The following is an 18,193-nucleotide window of genomic DNA, read 5'->3' as shown; positions in this document are numbered from 1 at the left end:
GATTATTTTTATATTGCATATTGTCGTCATTGGGAGATGTCGTTTAGTAACATGTGATTTTCACTAGTTGCATTGCCCCTCCTCTCTCTCTCTCTCTGGATCTTCAATAAAGAGTGCTGCAAAGTGGGCTCTGCAGTGCCTGATTTGGCAGGCAGCCCAGCTAGTTATTTGATCGGCAAAGAGAACCAACCGGGCTCTATCACTAATTAATGCTGGCCTGTGCAATGCACGAGAGAAAGCATAATTGGCTTTAAACAAGAGATGAATTCAGTGAGATATATCTTGTCCCTCATCTTCGTTTTTGAAAGTTTGAGCTAGTAAATTGTAGCAGGATCATAGTGGAGACGGACTGTTCCTTCTTGTTCAAAGAATTTGCAATTTGCACCGTGGGAATTCAACCTTTGCCAGTGCATTCGCTCTCGGCTACATCTGCCCGTCCCCTTCACTGGTTTCGAGTCTTATTTAAGATCAGATCTTCCAAGAACCGCCACGATGAGAGCTATCAGAGAGAGCTTTCTCCCAACTCTGATGGCTATATCAAAGATGTAGAGAGAACGGACAGGGGATTAGACACCATGGGTTGACGCTCTGAGCAAGTTGTCATAATAGCAGAGTACGAATATGAAGAAGATGGAGACATCTTCTTACCTTTCTCTTGGAATTCAAGGAGAATGTGCTTGTTTTCTGCATGCATGGAGCTGCCCACTTGCACTAAGGAGCCTAATATGTCTTGGATGGGGTTGAAAAAGAGCCTAATATGTCAAAATTTCTATAGAGATGGACAATATGTGAGGAAGCACGAGCACCCCATGGGCGGCGGAGTTCCTTTGTATAATTGTTTAAACTTGTTTTTTTTCTCCCTACTTTTTATTTTTTCCATCAAATTGAGTTGAGGTCCCTTTTTTTTCAAGATAATAATTCCTGATCGGCTCTAGAATAAATACAACCACCCAAATCAAAATACAAAATATCCTGAAGTTATCCAGAAACGGGAGAGTTAGATTCCCAGTGCATTGCCTCGAAGTGTTCAGCCACACGAGAATTGACCTAATCTGCTGCATTGCTTGCCTCCTCTCTGTAGACATGCTTAGTTTCAAACACAGTGAGAGAGGCCGCAATCCTCCAGATATCTAATAGAAAAGGTGCGCGACATCAGATTTACTCGTAATCCACGGAGTACAAGTTTCACCATTAGAATCACCCTTTCCATAAAGATCTCCATTTCCGGTCTTCGACCTTTTACCGTACTTTCATTATGAGAACAGGATGCTCTCTTGCTAGAACTAATCAACGTGCTCGGAGGCATGGGGATCACATGAGCCAACAGGGACAACGATTCTTTCATTCTTCTTTTGGGTCTCGGTTGAGACCCTCGCGGTAAGCTCTCAAAAGTACTTCCATAAAAATAAAATATAATCGAACAAATGCGGATTGGTTCTTAGCGACCAATTCTTTTCTCCATAAAATAACAAAAAAAAAAAGATATAATCCCTTCATAATCTCGTATAAAGCTGGAAGAACCCAGAAGAATCCCTTCACTTTCTCAGACTCCAATATTTCCGCAATAATAAAGCTGAAAGTGATACCTTTAGACCTCTCAATGCGGACGCTGCGTTTACACTTTGAACCCCGCATCAGATCCCACTTACACAAAAAAAAACACAGCCACCAATCAGTACCTGTGCCCTTATGTCGTCTTTTATTTTTTGGTCTTGTTGATCATATTCATACCTATCGAGTGTGAGCTTTTGTTGTAGCAAAAAAAAAAAAAAAAAAAAAAAAAAAAAAAAAAAAAAAAAAAAAAACCAGCCCATAGATGAGAAAAGCATGCCTCTCTCACACAAATTTCCACTTAAATCACGCCACCAACGGGTCCTCCTTTCACACCTTCATATCATTATCTATCTTCTCCGACACCTTCGGCGCCACCACATAAGATGAGGCCCATAGACCGGATTGGCTAGAGCTTTGCTGGACTCGGGTACGTGTCGCATGGCCATGGTGCAACATTAGTAGTGCCCCAAGTCATTTTCTACGCACTATCAACACCCCAATTGGTCCCTCCATGGACTGACTACTAAAAAGCCTTCCTCAGATCGACCGGATTAAAAAAAGTGTTTGAACGAGATTTTTTTCGTTTTGGAATCTGATCCACGGAAGGATCCGTCATTAACTTCCCCTATCATTATTCTGGGTAGAAGTTTTCTATGCATTAATTATTAGGATATGAGTTTAGTCTGTGGATTTATTTTTTCTTGTATTTCCCAAAAATAGAGAAGCGTCTACGACCGACTAAGTATGGAGTTGGATTGTCCATTTCCTTCCCCACACCTCCCGTTCTTATACAACGAAGTGTGAATGCAGAACTGGAAATCAGAAATGGAAGCAGAGGGAGGGACCCACCCTCGCCGCGTTTAATATGGGGCCTCGCTGCCCCGCTACGTACGCAGCCATGTACGTACGCTTTCTTCGGTGCATCAGGTCTCTTTTATCTTCTATATAACCCCACTCTTCCTCCCACCTTCTTCTCTCACAGTCCTTAAAACGCAAAGCCACCAGACCCTCAAGAATTCCCTTCTGTCCTTCTTTCTATTGGCTCTCCTAACTCACTTTATTCGTCTTCAATGGCTTCTCTATTTTATTCTCGTGGGGTGGGGTCCTGTGTCTTATTCTTGGGGTGGTGGTGGTTCCATTTGATGGGTTCCGGGGAGGGAATGGTTCCAGCGATGTATGTGTTCGGGGACTCGCTGGCGGACGTAGGGAACAACAACCATCTGGAGACTCTTCTCAAGGCCAACTTCCCCCACAACGGCATCGACTATCCCGGCCGCAAGGCCACCGGCCGGTTCAGCAACGGCAAGAACTCGGCTGACTTCCTTGGTACGGACCTCCTCCAGTTCCCCTCATTATTTGATCGCTGAACTGCTCATGATTTTTTTTAATATAAAACTGAATTTATTAAACCAATCTATGATCTAATAAAAATACATTCAGCTCGAATCAGGAAATAAAATATTCAAAAAATCTATAAAAAAAAAAATCTATCAAAGCAAGTTTCTATATCATCAGTTGTGCTATTAATCTTTTTTTAACTACCTAAATAATATATCGATGTATACTTGTGGAACTATAACAAATTTGTATTATTAACCTTTTTTTGACTATCTAATAATTAATATATCGACGCATGCTTGTGGAACTAAAAAAAATTTGGGTCAGGTCCGGAGCATTTTGTGTGACAGCTGTTGGATCTTTTCGTGCCACAAGATTTGGAGCATGTAAGTAGGTTATTTGGGTGGAACCCGGCTCAAGGAGTTCAGCATAGTTACCTAATTTGTTCTTGATGCCAAATGGTCCCAGAGGAGTGTTGTGATTCACTAGATAGGAGGTTTTGATCGCGTATTTCGGTACCATGTCATAATATTTTTCTATTTTTAGATAATTTAGTGGCCCACTCACCTAACTGATAGATCAGTATACTTGAATCATAATTTATAAAAATATACATACAAATAGCAACTTTATGAAATATACTTGCATAACTAAAAGGTGTATACTCAAAAAATCCTTCACTATTTAGAAATTGGTAGGAGCCAAATCTACTTGAACCAATGAACCAACTCAAGTGTGGATGACTTGCTGGGAAGCAGTTTTTAAACCTGACCTCTCTTAACCCTCTGTTTCAAGCTGGGGTAACACATCAAATGTAGGCCTATCAAATTGCAGTAGTAACATATATTTACTCAATATCCTCATCTGGTTTCGTAACATTAACTTATTTACTTAAAAACCTAACCCAATTGCACCCTTCCCCCTGGATTTAGGCACCGGGCAGAACTATAATTATTGTCAGATAGATGGCTCAGAAGTCAGGAATTTATGACTTGATGTAACCCAACCATGCATGTTCAACAAGTTACAGGATGTCCTACAGCTCTGACTCAACGGAGATAAATGGTTGCATTTATTGAAGAAGTACATAACTTTCTAACCCAAGGTCAAAGAAGTCATATATCCTCTATTTGATTCAGCCCACGCTTCTATATGGAAACAAGAAGGACAGCTCAAGTCAAGGTGAAGGAAGACACGGTTGGATTTTTACTAGATCGAGTCAAAGTGTCGGGGTTATTGGATGTTTTTCTGACAAGGCCTAGCCCATTGACAATTCTAACCAACAGATCTCTCCCCGTCTATAAAGTAAGCACAAAAGAGATAAAGAAGAAGAAGAAGAAGAAGACAGGCCAGCAAAAATAATCGTAACATAAACTTCTCGGTCCAAAGAAGTTTCTATTCAAGCTTCTATGAGCTCCATTACTGCGTTCCATTCTAATTTGCATCTTTCATGTGGCAGCTGAGAAGCTTGGCGTACCAACCTCCCCACCTTACCTCTCCATACCCTCCAGCTCCAACAGAACCGATGCGTTTTTGCATGGCGTCAGCTTTGCCTCTGGAGGCGCCGGAATCCTGGACTCCACGAACTCCGTAAGCTTTGATATAGAAACAGAACATCCATTCCAGTCTGATAACTAAACTGTTCGATGCTGATCACTTGCTCAAACGAACGAAATCTTTGTCTCAGGGCCAATGTCTAACATTCAACAAACAGATAGACTACTACTCCACTGTATATGGAGCTCTGGTGCAGCAGCTAGGGAGTGCTCCAGCTCAAGAACACCTATCCAAGTCTATCTTTGTCTTCATCATTGGAAGCAACGATTTGCTAAATTACGTCAAGTCCAGTTCCAGCAAAAACCTCAAGAGCACTCCTCAACAATTCGTCGACTCCTTGATTTCGTCGCTGCGAGGCCAATTAAAGGTATCGTAGTTCATAACGCAGACAGTTCGCAGAGCCTAGTTCGATTAATTTATGTTACTCCTTGTCGCAGAGAATCTACAACCTTGGTGCTCGTAAGCTTGCGTTCATAGGCACAGGGCCTGTCGGTTGCTGCCCATCGCTAAGGCATCAGAACAAGACGAAAGACTGCAACGTGGAAGCAGATTACCTGTCAGTTTTGTACGACCGAGGTGTTGCTGCTCTGCTGCAGGAACTGAAGTCACAGCTTGGTGACATGAGCTACTCTTTCTTCGATACCTCCAGTGCGTTGCTCGAATACATTCAGAAGCCAGCCGCTTATGGTATGAGAGCTTATGCAAGCTTCTTGTCTGGCCTGTGGTAAATCCTTAACAACTCTGACCCTTTCTGCTCTCTGGTGATAGGATTTTCTGAAGTCAAGGCTGCATGCTGTGGTTTGGGTGATTTGAATGCCAAGATTGCTTGCATTCCAATTTCTACCTACTGCTCCAATAGAAAGGACCACATCTTTTGGGATTTCTACCATCCTACGGAGACCACTGCCGGATTGCTTCTAAGTACTGCTTTTGATGGAACGCAGCCCTTAGTGTACCCAATCAATATAAGGCAGCTGAGTGCCCTCTGAGCTGCGGCTGTTTGGGTGTTTGAGGTCGAAGACCCTCAACTACGCAGAGCAGGGAGATGTAGAAGAAGCACTGTTTTGCCTGAACCAGCTTCACAATCTCCCAAAAAGAAATAGAAAAAAAAAAAAAACAGACGCAAACATTTGTATGTATCATAGTATTGAGAATGAAAAGTGAACGGTGGTTTTATCAGGGCTTAAGCCCGTTAATTATAAATATGTAGTGACTTGGTAATTAAAGAAAGATTTGAGACCATGCAATTGTGTGACTTTGTCAAATTGTCACCAATATGAAGGGAAATAGTGCATGAAGAAGATCAGGTTAGAGGTGCCGACGGTTTAGGAAACGTTCGAAAAAAAAATCCGTGTTTATGAAGTATATAATTTTCTGTATCAGCTTCTCAATCCCCAAAACATGGTAGCGTTTGTATTTGTATGACAACATAATATTGTTTAGGAGAAAAGTTAAGAGTTGTTTTCTTGAGGCTTATGCCCGTCAATAAATTTGTAGGGACTTCAGGAAGAAAGAGTTGAAACATGCAATTATGTGACTTTGTTAAATGTTACGTGGAGAAGACAAGGTTAAAGTTGTCAAAAGTTTAGGTTGACCCAAATAGCATCATCGAGGTGATTTTAGGTTACTGGCAGGATAATCTAATCTTTGATGATTTAAGATCACCATGTTTGGTATACTATGCTCTAGTGATTAAAGATCTCCAGATATCTACGAGTAACATATTTGATATTTCATGAGAATCCAAGATTATTCACCATATAATACCAAAATTATTTCTAGTATATTTCATAAATATATATTTATTAATCATATAAAATACATTATAACAAAATATTAATATATTTATTATTAACGTATTTCGTAAAAATATATTTATCAGTCCAATAAATTATTAATCCTATAAAGATATATTCATTGTTATTATAAAATTAATATTTTAATTTATACTTCCAATATACTATTTTGATTCTTTTGATTAGGAAAATAAGTTAAATAGGAGTAATATATTAAATACATTCATTATATAACTATAAAATATAATAATATATTTATATTATAATTTAAAATTATCATTGAATAATAATATGACAATAATATGATTAATATTATATTAAAATATATTATATATCATAAATATAATACATAATATCAACATAATACAATACATATATAATATTGGCATAATATATTAACGTAATATTTTTGTCTTCAACTTTCAGCTCAAGATCATTGTTCTGGGGTGATTTTGGATTTCCGACCTCAAGAACGAATATCTCAACACTAAGTTGGATAGGGATGATTTGGGATCACTGCCATGCTACCAAATGTGGTAATTTCATCACCTTCACCCATATCATCCTTGATCTTGGGATGATCGCCCCATACCAAATGTCCCCTTAAGTTGTCAAAAGTTCATGTAATGTTTCACCAAATCGGATTTCATAAACCAATTTTTGGCACATGTTTTTGCACATGATTTGGATAAGAGAAAAGAAGGGAGATAAAACTTCGGACGAAGTGTGAAAATAAGGTAGAGAAGCGGAGACACAGCCCATGTAAGGAAGTTTGCATTTATATTGTCTCTAATAAATTGATGGAGGGTGAATCTCCAAGTTTTTTTTTTTTTACTTGTAAGCACAAAAATATAAAGAGAAAGAACTTAAAAATAAATAAAAGTTTCCAAAATTCGAAAAATAAAATAGATAGCTACCGTTTGAATGTGAGCCTTAGACCTCAAACAAATATAGCAAAATCTTTTCTTGAAGGGATTTTTTTTTTTGAGAAAACTATTTGAAGGGCTATTGTCTTTATAAAGTTTTAGGGGCATTAAAATCATTAGAAATGTAAAAACACACATAAAAAAGATATAGTTACTCTCCATTGCATTTACCTACCAAGCTAGCTTATGACTAGTGTATGAGTACGTTCCCAACACCAGACCAACCAAGTTTCCGATCACGTTGGTATCTCTATATCAGAGGTCTCTTGAAAATTAAACTACTACATGCAACTCATAATAAATAATGGTTATTGCAATATTAACTATTTTATTTTTTCACCAAAAGATATAAGCTATTTTATTTTCATTAGGTTCTAAGAGTGAACTTTGTAAACAATAAATAATAATGAAAGTTCCAATAAGATTTAATAATTTAATCTTACTTATATGATAAAATTATTTTTTATCGAAGATTTGGATCTGTTGCCACTGGAAATCAGTTCAACCAAGATGCCTAGCTCGCTAAGCTACTAGAGTGCTCGGACGATCAGTTGCTCAAATCGGCTGAAGATTACAATGTGTCTCTAAAGTGGCAATGTGGTGGCTACTGTGTGTGGATGGTGATTTCTCCAATATTGGTTGCTCCCGAAGTGATGTAGAAAAGAGGAGACCGTGCTCGGATCTTCACTTTAATGCTGGATTCGACCTGAAACAGCAAAAGATAAAGAAGCCCTTTTGTTGAAGAGTGTTTGGCTGGAGATCTTCCGATGTTTAAGTCAAACGGACTCTTAAGAAACAATGAAGGTATTGTGAGAGTGGCATAGTGTAGCACAAGGGCGTAAGATGCTCGAAAGCACTAACTTGAAGGTTTTCTTAGGAAAGAATAATATAGGCAAGGGTCGATGCTCATCACCGTAGAGTTCAAGAGTGCGATCATGCATAGGCGTTTCACCCACATATCATACTCCACACATCTAATTTCTACTTTACATGATTACAAAAACCGTTTGCAATTGTGGCAGAGGTGTTGCCTTTCGATGTAGGGTTTAAAATTTAAATGACTCATTTCTCCTGGGTTTTGAGACCAGATCGGTTTCCAAGCAAATAAAAATCAAACACTAAAATATTTCTTATCACTGCCGTCATAAGGTACCGGCCGCAATGTTAACCATTTGACCATGAAGAAAAGTCTTCCACTACTGGATCCTCTCCGTCACACATTTCATGATCTCAGGCACGGTAGTATGGTACGAATACTCGGAACGCACGGCACGGATATCCACACACAGAACGCAGCTTGGTAGTATTATGGATTATCCAAAGCCACCCTTTCCCTCCCTCCCCACCACCACCCAACCAGCCAAAGGATAAAGAAGAAGGAGCCACCTCCAAAAGTATCCGACTTCAATTCAAAGATGATAAACCTCTCATCCACCCCAACGTTCTTCTCTTTTGCCCCCTCCTCTCCACGCCCCCAACCCTCCGCCATCTCCTTCTCCCTCCTCAAACCCTCCTACTCCCCTCCCCCCAGCCTCCAATCCCTCCTCTACCCCTCCCGTCGCCGCCGCCGCCGCCGCCGCACTCCCTCCGCCCCCCGGGCCATCGCCGCCGGCAGCCTCGAGGGCGCCCAGTCCGTCCTGGAGGCGGCCTCCGTCCTGGCCGCTATCATTCTCGTCCACGAGTCCGGCCACTTCCTCGCCGCCAGGCTCCAGGGCATCCACGTCAGCAAGTTCGCCATCGGCTTTGGCCCCGTCCTCGCCCGCTTCTTCGCCAACGGCGTCGAGTACTCCCTCCGCGCCTTCCCCCTCGGCGGCTTCGTCGGCTTCCCCGACGACGACCCCGTCAGCGACATCCCCCCTGACGACGCCGACCTCCTCAAGAACCGCCCCATCCTCGACCGCTTCCTCGTCATCTCCGCCGGCGTCGCCGCCAACATCGCCTTCGCTTACCTCATCGTCTTCACCCAGGTCCTCACCGTCGGCCTCCCCGTCCAGGAGGGCCTCCCTGGCGTCCTCGTCCCGGAAGTCCGCCCCGGCTCCGCCGCCGCCCGCGACGGCCTCCGCACCGGCGATGTCATCCTCGCCGTCGACGGCGCCCCGGCCCCCTCCGTGTCGGACGTGGTCGACATCGTCAAGACGAATCCGAAGAGGAACGTGGCGATCAAGGTGGCGAGGGATGGAATGCGATCGTTGGAGTTCGATGTCGTCCCCGACGAGAGCTCCGACGGGACCGGGCGGATCGGCGTCCAGCTGTCGCCCAATTTCAGGCTTTCCAAGCTCCGGCCGAGGAACCTCGCCGAGGCTACGACCTTCGCCGGGAAGGAATTCCTGGGCTTGACATCCACTGTCTTGGATGGTTTGAAGCAGACATTCTTGAATTTCTCGCAGTCCGCCGGGAAGGTATCGGGCCCGGTGGCCATCATTGCGGTCGGGGCCGAGGTGGCCCGGTCCAGCTCCGACGGGCTGTTTCAGTTTGCGGCTATTATCAATCTTAATCTTGCCGTGATTAACCTTCTTCCGTTGCCGGCGCTCGATGGCGGCTCCTTGGCTCTTCTGCTCGTGGAGGCTGCTAGAGGTGGAAGAAAGATTCCCCGGGAGGTGGAGCAACGGATTATGTCGTCTGGGATTTTGCTCGTCGTTATGCTCGGGCTCTTCCTCATTGTTCGCGACACTCTGAATCTTGACTTTATCAAGGAAATGTTGTGATTAGAGCTCTGGATTGCTGGGGGAACTCAGACATCAGAAGGTCAGTGGTTATCAGACAGCGGATTCGCTGTTCTCGGGTAAAATGTTTCCTTCTTCCCTTTCTTGCTTTACTTTGAACAGGCAAAGTATGTGTTGTAAATTAGCAAAAAATATTCTTGAGGAAAAAAGTGCACTATTTTGTAGCGCTGGAAACAAGTTCATATATACCTGCAAAGGGAAGTCAATTATTTTATACTTGCTTTTTGGCTCAATGTTCTTGTTGGATATCCATTTCTTATGAGACTCTGTTGATGTTCGCATAAGCTGAAAGACATAAGTTACTGGTTTGTGTATTCAATATCATCACAATAGTGCTAGCCACATATTTGAATCAAGTAGCTAAACCAAAAAATTGAAACCAGCATAGTCTGTAGGAAGTAAGAAAAATGAAAATGCTAGATGTAGCTCGATAAATTATATAGATTTGTTAAGGTCTCATTTGGGCATTTAATCATTTAATTAGTGCTTTTGGGCAATTTATGTTGATTGTGACTCTTGTATAGTAAAATTAGGTATGAGAAAAACTTCATATTGATCATAGAAACCAAAAGCATTGTCTGTTACTCTACTTCAATTTTTGAATTGGAATGAATGATTTCCTTGATAGGGGACTGTTACCGAATGAGTGTGTAGAACTTTCTCAAGCTCCATAACCATATATGGGTGCTTTTGAGGATGTCATCTAGCTCAACTTAATATTAAGGCTCCCGACGGGCATGGGCTAATGCATGTATGGACTGAGTTATCAAGAGGAGAAAGGCTTAAAGAGAAAAATTATTAGGTGCGACACTTGATGCCAAAACAATACCAACATGGTGGGGCAATAGGTTTATTATTTATGGAAGATGGCGAATATCCGACAAAGGGGATGCAGGAGAGAGAGCATCAGCAGAAGAGCCCTTAGGACAGGCATTACAATTGGCAGAGAACTTAAGGCATACATAAACAATGATAGCAGACCTTGATGATAAGTGACCTTTTAGAAAGTAAGAAATGCATAAACTGGGAGAATCTGTAGAGAGGGAGTTGCATTAAAAATGGCTAGTATTGATTGACGAAAGATCTTTGTTCAGGAGTCAAATTAAAAGGCAAGAAGGGTTGGAATGATTTACGGAGGCATTGAGAAAAGGCACGGTAGTAGGTCTTGCTTATGAAGCTGCTAACATGGCGAGATATACTTATACATCTAGCTGAGAGATTAAAGCAATGGCAACTATATTTTCATGCAAACCAGAAAAAGAAATAGCAACCTTGGGGAGAGAGCTTGGTGTCCTACTAGGAGGAAGGTGAGCATATTTCTGTACAAGGCATGAAGTTTGTTATAAGCAGGAGGCAGAGGATACATGAACTCATTAGGTGAGTGCTTGAGAGAACAAAATGAATATGTTTGGTGAGATATGAAGGGTCAGGGCAGCTGCAGCCTGGAATTATTTAGACATCAGCAGAGATTAGGAGTATGCAAGCAACTTGAGAAGTGTTCATGATTGCATTTTATTATAAATATCATGCGCCCCAGAAAAAAATAGCAGCCCTAGGGAGACCTTGTTGTGTTATTAGAAGGGTGATGGACTTATTGACCTATTTCTGTACATGGCATGTAGTTAAAAGCAGGAGGCAAAGGATAAATCCACACATCAGGTGAGTGCTTGAGAGAACAGAATGGATTTTTTTGGCGGCCTGGAATTGTTAACCTACCAGCAGGTATAATGAGTATTCGGCAATTTCAAAAATTTTCATAACTGCATTTTGCTATACTCTGGTGTGATTAAAGTTTGGTTGCCATATCAACATTGTACCATGTCGGGCATGTTAAGCTCTTGCCCTCATTCGTGATTGCATAAATATTTGCAATTGTCAATCATAAATATTTGCAATTGTTTTTCCTCTTGGTTTCAAAGAATGCAATTGTCTAAGATTGTCTTGTTTATTACCCATTGTTTGATTTGACTGGAGCACCCCTGTACATATAGGCTTGCTAGAGCATTTCCATGACTTAGTGACAAGAGTTGTTGACTGCTGGAAAATCATCATGATCCAGAAACCATATGATTATTGCTTGTGGTAGAAAGAGTAATTCATATTAAAGTCTTGAGTACTAGAGATGGGGGAGTTGATAGCAACAATTAAAACTTATGGAACGTCTATTTGGTTTTACACCTCCTAGTCTTTGTAGATATTTTATGTGTTTGATTTAGACATTGATTGCATGTTTCCAGTATGATGACTCCATAGGGGTTCAAGTGGTCATTTAACAAGTCTGATCTGTTCTTGCTATGATTTTCTTCAGATTCATGTTTTCTTTTCTTCATGCATAGTCTACATTCTTGCTTGTAATTTTCCTTCATCTGGTACAACTTGGAAAGCAGCAAGCATGACATAATTACGAATAAATAAATTTTATTTTAGTCAGAATCAGAAAAAATCCTATAGTTCCCTCAAAACAAAAGTACTTTAAAAACCAGACTACTGCATCTTAAATGAAAGAATAAATGCTTTGTCCAAACTGAATGAAGAGGCGAAAACATTTTAATGCATGTTGTTGCATCTCATTTGAATGTGAAAATGATCCACAATATCTTATTTAGACATTGAAATTGGAACTGGCTTTATTATGTTAGTGATTACATCATGAGTATTTTGCTGTGGATGACATATAATGGTTTTGCTGAACTTGATCCACAACATCGTTAGCAATCTGCTGATGAGTTCCATGTTTTTGGTGAATGCTAATGCAGCTGAAAAGCAAAGGTTTCTGAAGTAATTTCTCCACGAAACCTTTTCTTAGTGTTGCTCTATGGTTTTCCTCATGCAACACTGAATGTTGAAATTTTCTTGCATTTGATGGTAAAACTGTATTCATTTTTCTTACATTTAATGGTCAGAATTGTATTCAGCCACTCGATTGTCCTGCAAAGTTCATATTCCGATTTTGGAGTGTGTTTGTTGATATGATTGGCATTCTATGAAAAACTAAGCCTCTTCTTTCATGTGCTAACTAACTGTTGGCATCATCCTAAACTTTTTTGAACTTTAAATCATTGTTAGTTTGCTGAGGAAGAGTGCTGTCTGTTAACTAAATAGCACACTTTGGGGCTGTTTTGGATGCTGGAAGATTTTATCAGTTCAATATGATCTTCCAGAGCGGGTGGTACATTACGTAGGAGAAGTGGGCAATCTAGCTACTAATATCAAGATTTTTAAGAATAATAAAAACCATTTCAGAGGTGTTTTTATCCGATCCAGGAAAAACGAGATTTTACATTTGAAGGTTCCCTGATATCTTGAGACTCCTCTCCTTTTCGCTGATGAAGAATTTCATGGTGAACAGTAATCCATGGATAGTGGTCTCTGGCATCCAAACAGCCCGTTCAGCTAATTACAATGCATTCTGCTGTTTATGCAGAATAGCTACTTCAAATTCAGGAAGTTTTGTGACTTGAAAAGGACTATTGAATTACATGTATTAATCATCCATATATGGAGGATAAGGATTTGTTCCACCAATGAGGATGGGAAATTTTGTGGGTAAATTAGCTTGAAGCTGTCTGGTACACGTGCCGATATCAATACTTAGAATGTGTATACTAATCATTTTACACGTAAGTTGCTTATGCCCCGACAATTTCTTAAAAATGTATTATTCAGCGGAGCAGACGAAGTCCTTGCATATATACATGGTATATGAAAAACTATGATCATGTTAGTTCTGCTGTTTTAGCCTTCTTTGTGGACACCCCTCCCCCTACCTTTTTTTCTCATTCCCTTCCTCTGAAGGTGATTGCGTTATGCTGCTTATAGGCTGATGCACATTTACCCAATACCTTTGCTCTTTGCTCTTTTCTTTTTTTTTTTTTTTTTTTTTTTTTTTTTTTTTTGCTGAAAAAAAGGAGGTAGGGGGGGAGGGACAAGCCCACCCCGCGTAGCAACCCCAACCGGGCCCCGCCCCCGCCAGGACTATGTTCGATTCGGGCAGAATGGCCGTTTGGTATAGGCCCAGCGCACCAGACCCCAGCCATATATTACTCATACCCTCCCCACCCGTGACCCCGGCTCGGTTACCCCTCTGGGCTCCGGCTCGAGAACCACGTGTGAGTACGTCACACCTGGCACCACCAAGGCTACCAGCCGACCAGTAGCACTTCTAGACCCCGTGTCCAGGCTAAGGGCATCCGGTCCCCACATTTAATCGACGCCCGCGCGTTTCGAACCTGGAACCACTTGGTTAGAAGCCGAGCTCCGTTCCAACTGAGCTACCGCCTTGGCGGCTTTGCTCTTTGCTCTTTGCTCTTTGCTCTTTGCTCTTTTTCGTTTTTTTGATGTTTTCCTATATAATACCAGCAGAAATTTCTACGGTAAATTCTTTCTTCTGTTCACTGTTTTTTTTCCTCCATTCTCTCCTTAGAAGTTGAACTTGCTGCAGGCAAAGTTGGCCAAGAACTCAGAAGTTCTGGCCACAAACTTACTCTGGTTTTCTGAAAATGGGAATGAGTGTCCATTTGTCCTTGTTCTGTCTTATTTGAGTCTTCTTAGACCATGATATACTTGGGCCACACATGCATCTGCATCATTTTATGTATGTTCTATTTGGCGTTACCCGTCAAGCACCTTTTCTTTTATGTGTTCCGTCTCAGTCGAGTCTTATAAGAATCATTATTCTCTTCGTTTGCACAAGTTTATATGCATCAATTCAAACCTTTTTCAGCCTTTCATGGTTATTGAATGCCCTTAATCTCCTTTTTAAGAAAGCATTGGCTAAAACTAGTTATATTTTGTTGCCGACCTGGATAGCTTGGATGACCTTAGGATCGAGCATTTCCTTAGCATAGATACTTTGTTTCATGGTTTTTCCTCTAACTGCGATATTACTTGCATAGAGTATGAATTGGAACTAAATTAATAATCATGTGTAAAATCTCTGTTCTACGTGACACAGAACCCAGAAAGTCCTTTGTAAAATTGCCCTGCATGATTCTTTCCGAGCATATTTTTTAGAGAGACGAAGCAGCAGCTTTATACCGATGAAGCCACTCATAATGTATGCAGCATGCCGCATACCGGTATCTATTATTATGCCTAAGTTTAAGAGACGCCCAAGCTATGCATGAGTTTAGAGTGGCATGGAAGGGCATTATCTTTGCGAGGCTGGTACTCAGCGCAAATCTCATCCTTCTCGAGGAAGACTTGACCACGGTGATTGAGTGGGTTCGGAATCGAACATGTGGTATAAAGGAAAAATTGCATTTGTACAGGAAGATAAACGATATTGTAGACTGGGTTGCCTTCCATGCAGTTCATCGTAAAAATTTCATTAGAGTAAACCACATATCATGGTCTGAGCTTTTTATATAATTTTTTATTTTTCAATTTTCTTTTGCTGCATTCATAATCATTGCGTGTGAGCCGTGGTTGTAAAATTAAAAAAAAAAAATTCCCCATTTGACCCACGGTACCATTGTCAGGAAACTCAAATATATATCACTCAAATGGTCGCTCTTTGCTCTCTTTGGATTGTGCCCATTTAATGAAGCAGAGTGTTTTGGTGATTTTTCCCAGTAACCGTGGCATTGCTCTTAAATGCACTAAATAGGGCCCCGCTGCCGACACAAAAATGTAGGCCTTAGATAAGCATGTTCCCCGCTTGAATTCAACCACATGGATTCTTTCTTGTTCCCTTCTATTTTGACATACAATTGTAGAATTTCTTAAATATTTTCCTAGAAATATCTATGTATCGAAATATTTTTTTTATCTTTTGATAATTGATTTCCTAATGCCAATCAACCTGTCTTAATTAATTAGCAATGTGAAAATAACTGTTTGCTCTCTATTCATATTCTGATATTCAAATTGGATATCTAGCATCGATAACTAGAAATAGAGGGTGAATATGAAATTATTTAGATGTCCTGACTGTTTATTGGAAACAATTACCCTGAGGACCGGTTCTTTAAGATAGAGAGTGCTAACCAAGTTAGAGAGACACATAAGGAATCAAAAACCATTGGAAATTGAAGATGTTGAATTCTTTCTTTAAAGTAGTTTCCAATATTCTAATATTTCAAAAACTCTACAGACACCGTTGTGATGGAAAATTTTCTCTCAAATCTCTTTCCAATGTATGGTATAGTCGGTAAATAATTTAGCCGAATATGCAAATATATCTCAAGGCATATTTAGAAAATTCAGAAGAACTTGAGTTGAATTTTCTACAAGAATAAGGCTTCTTGATTTATCCGGTCTATATATTTTTAAAGGCCCATCTTAATCTTAATCTTAATTTTATTTGTGCACTTGTAGGTCTACAAAAATTTAAAAAAAAATTAGATTTTTTTCTCTACAGGACTTGGGTTGAAAAGGTATTGAATTGGTAAGAGCCTATTCAAAAAAAAAAAACTGCCTACTTTGTGAATCTAATGAAAAAACCTATCTAGTCATGCTGGTTTTTTTAAACAGATTCTTTGAAAGATTAGTCCCACTATCAAAATAAATATTCATGAAATATCGAATGCTTTGACTATAAGGCCTTCTCTTTATTTTGTATTTTTTGTTGTAAGCTGCTGGATATATTATTAATTAGTTTGCAGTTATCAGAAAGTGAATGATTTGCTATCAGTTTTGAAACTTTAATATAAAGATCAAAAATTCCTATAAATTCCTATATCATGATGATTCATGACAATCAAATCCTAGATATTTGCATCTAGAGATTTTTTTTTTTTTTTTTTTTGTGGGTTGGTAAGAGTATGAGAGAGAGATTCAAAAATTTATTATTTTTCAGTTCAAAAAAATGGGGAAAAAAAATGAAATGGCAAATAAGGGCGGAAGATGATGTGAGGAGAGGAAAAGTTCGCAAAAAAGGCGTTGAAATCTTGGTCGGGCATTGAGTGGACGCAATCCCGAACCGCGTCTGCTGTCAACCAAACCCGTCACTCCTCCATCCAGCTGGAGCCGTTTTCTTTTTATATTTGTTTTTTTTTTTTTTTTTTGTTACAGTTAAAGCTGGAGCCGTCTTTGATGGGACCTCTCGCTCCGGCGACCAAAGCTTCCGCCGGAACCGGATAATACCACCATTCTCCTCCGCATTGCCAGGACAACCCACCCATCCGGTCCAACGTTTATGGTGGGTCAAAAATTTCGGTCCAAAAATTTTTTTATAAATTAAAATAATTTTTTCATGCAGATTTTTTTATTTTTTAAAAAAATTTATTTAAAATTTTTTATTAAAATAATTTTTTGAATTTTTTTTGCCAAACGGCTATTCTAAAAATATTTTTAGAGAATCAGAACATATTTTTTGTTACACGAAAAGTCCCGTCAATAAAATATAAATTTAATGCCGACCATTGTTTTTGGTCATTTTGGAGGCTATTCTAGTTGGATTTGGATCTACTCAACCGGCTCGAAACCTGGGCCACGGATGTAGGGTTGGGTTCCATCCATTTGGAAATAATTTGCTCCTGCTGATCGTGGATGGAGCAGCCTTACAGTCTTGTGCGGCTCTGGTGAGGCGACACATTTTTTTTTTTGTTTGAGTGAATCACTGGATGAATTTTCTGGAAAGTAAAAAAAAAATGTACATTGATTGATTGATTGTAAGACTAGCATCGGGCATGTCTTGATGCAATGCGGTCGAAATGGATGCTTATAATTGATGATTTGTTGGGCAATAAATAAAATCAAGAGCAATAAATGGGTTGGGTCCCAATTCCTCCCTTCTTTCCGCAAATTAAAAAGAAAAAGCTATAAATAGTCCTTTTCTTTTTTTGTGACTTTGTTAAAAAACAGAAAATTTATAAAAATCTGGGTCGGCTTAGCTCTTGAAAAAAAAAAAATAAAATAAAGACCAGTTAAATATGCTACTTTGCATTATAATGATAGACTAAATATATATAGATGTGCCGATAGGGCTACATAAAAGAGAGAATTAGTTGGAAAAGAGCCAACATAATTATGAACTAATCAAAACACGAACCAATATATATAGCTATGGATAAAAAGAGAGCGAAGCAAAAGCGAAGTAATGCGCATGCCTATTGCTTCCTAGTTAGATGCAATCACTCGCTTAGTAATAAATTTAATTTAATTAAAAATTTTAAAATAATAATAATAACAAGAGATTTTATATCAAAAATGTATCAAAAATTCTGACATGAGATTTTAACTAGAGATAATTAATGATACTCAAAAATCCAATTCAATGGGGTGGCTAGAAGCATCTAGAGCTCCATTCAACTATTACAACATGAACGGTAGTTTTTATATATTGGGAGCCTCCTTC

At 39.8% G+C, this 18,193-nt stretch overlaps 2 protein-coding genes across 2 annotated transcripts; both read left to right on the top strand.

The window, feature by feature from the left end:
* Positions 1-2,506: 2,506 nt before the first annotated feature.
* On the top strand, positions 2,507-5,691 carry LOC103717614 (GDSL esterase/lipase At5g55050-like). Its single transcript, XM_008806071.3, has 5 exons — positions 2,507-2,880; positions 4,352-4,482; positions 4,580-4,816; positions 4,887-5,136; positions 5,218-5,691. Exons 1-5 carry the CDS (start codon positions 2,625-2,627, stop codon positions 5,436-5,438), a joined length of 1,095 nt encoding a protein of 364 aa, XP_008804293.1. The 5' UTR covers positions 2,507-2,624; the 3' UTR covers positions 5,439-5,691.
* A 2,770-nt stretch (positions 5,692-8,461) lies between these two features.
* Positions 8,462-10,127, top strand: LOC103717627 (probable membrane metalloprotease ARASP2, chloroplastic). Its single transcript, XM_008806088.4, has one exon. It carries the CDS (start codon positions 8,587-8,589, stop codon positions 9,874-9,876), a length of 1,290 nt encoding a protein of 429 aa, XP_008804310.1. The 5' UTR covers positions 8,462-8,586; the 3' UTR covers positions 9,877-10,127.
* Positions 10,128-18,193: the final 8,066 nt, after the last annotated feature.

Source organism: Phoenix dactylifera, chromosome 4, assembly GCF_009389715.1.
Source record: "Phoenix dactylifera cultivar Barhee BC4 chromosome 4, palm_55x_up_171113_PBpolish2nd_filt_p, whole genome shotgun sequence".
In the NCBI taxonomy this organism is placed as follows: Eukaryota; Viridiplantae; Streptophyta; class Magnoliopsida; order Arecales; family Arecaceae; genus Phoenix; species Phoenix dactylifera.
This window is presented reverse-complemented; position numbering and strand designations above follow the sequence as displayed.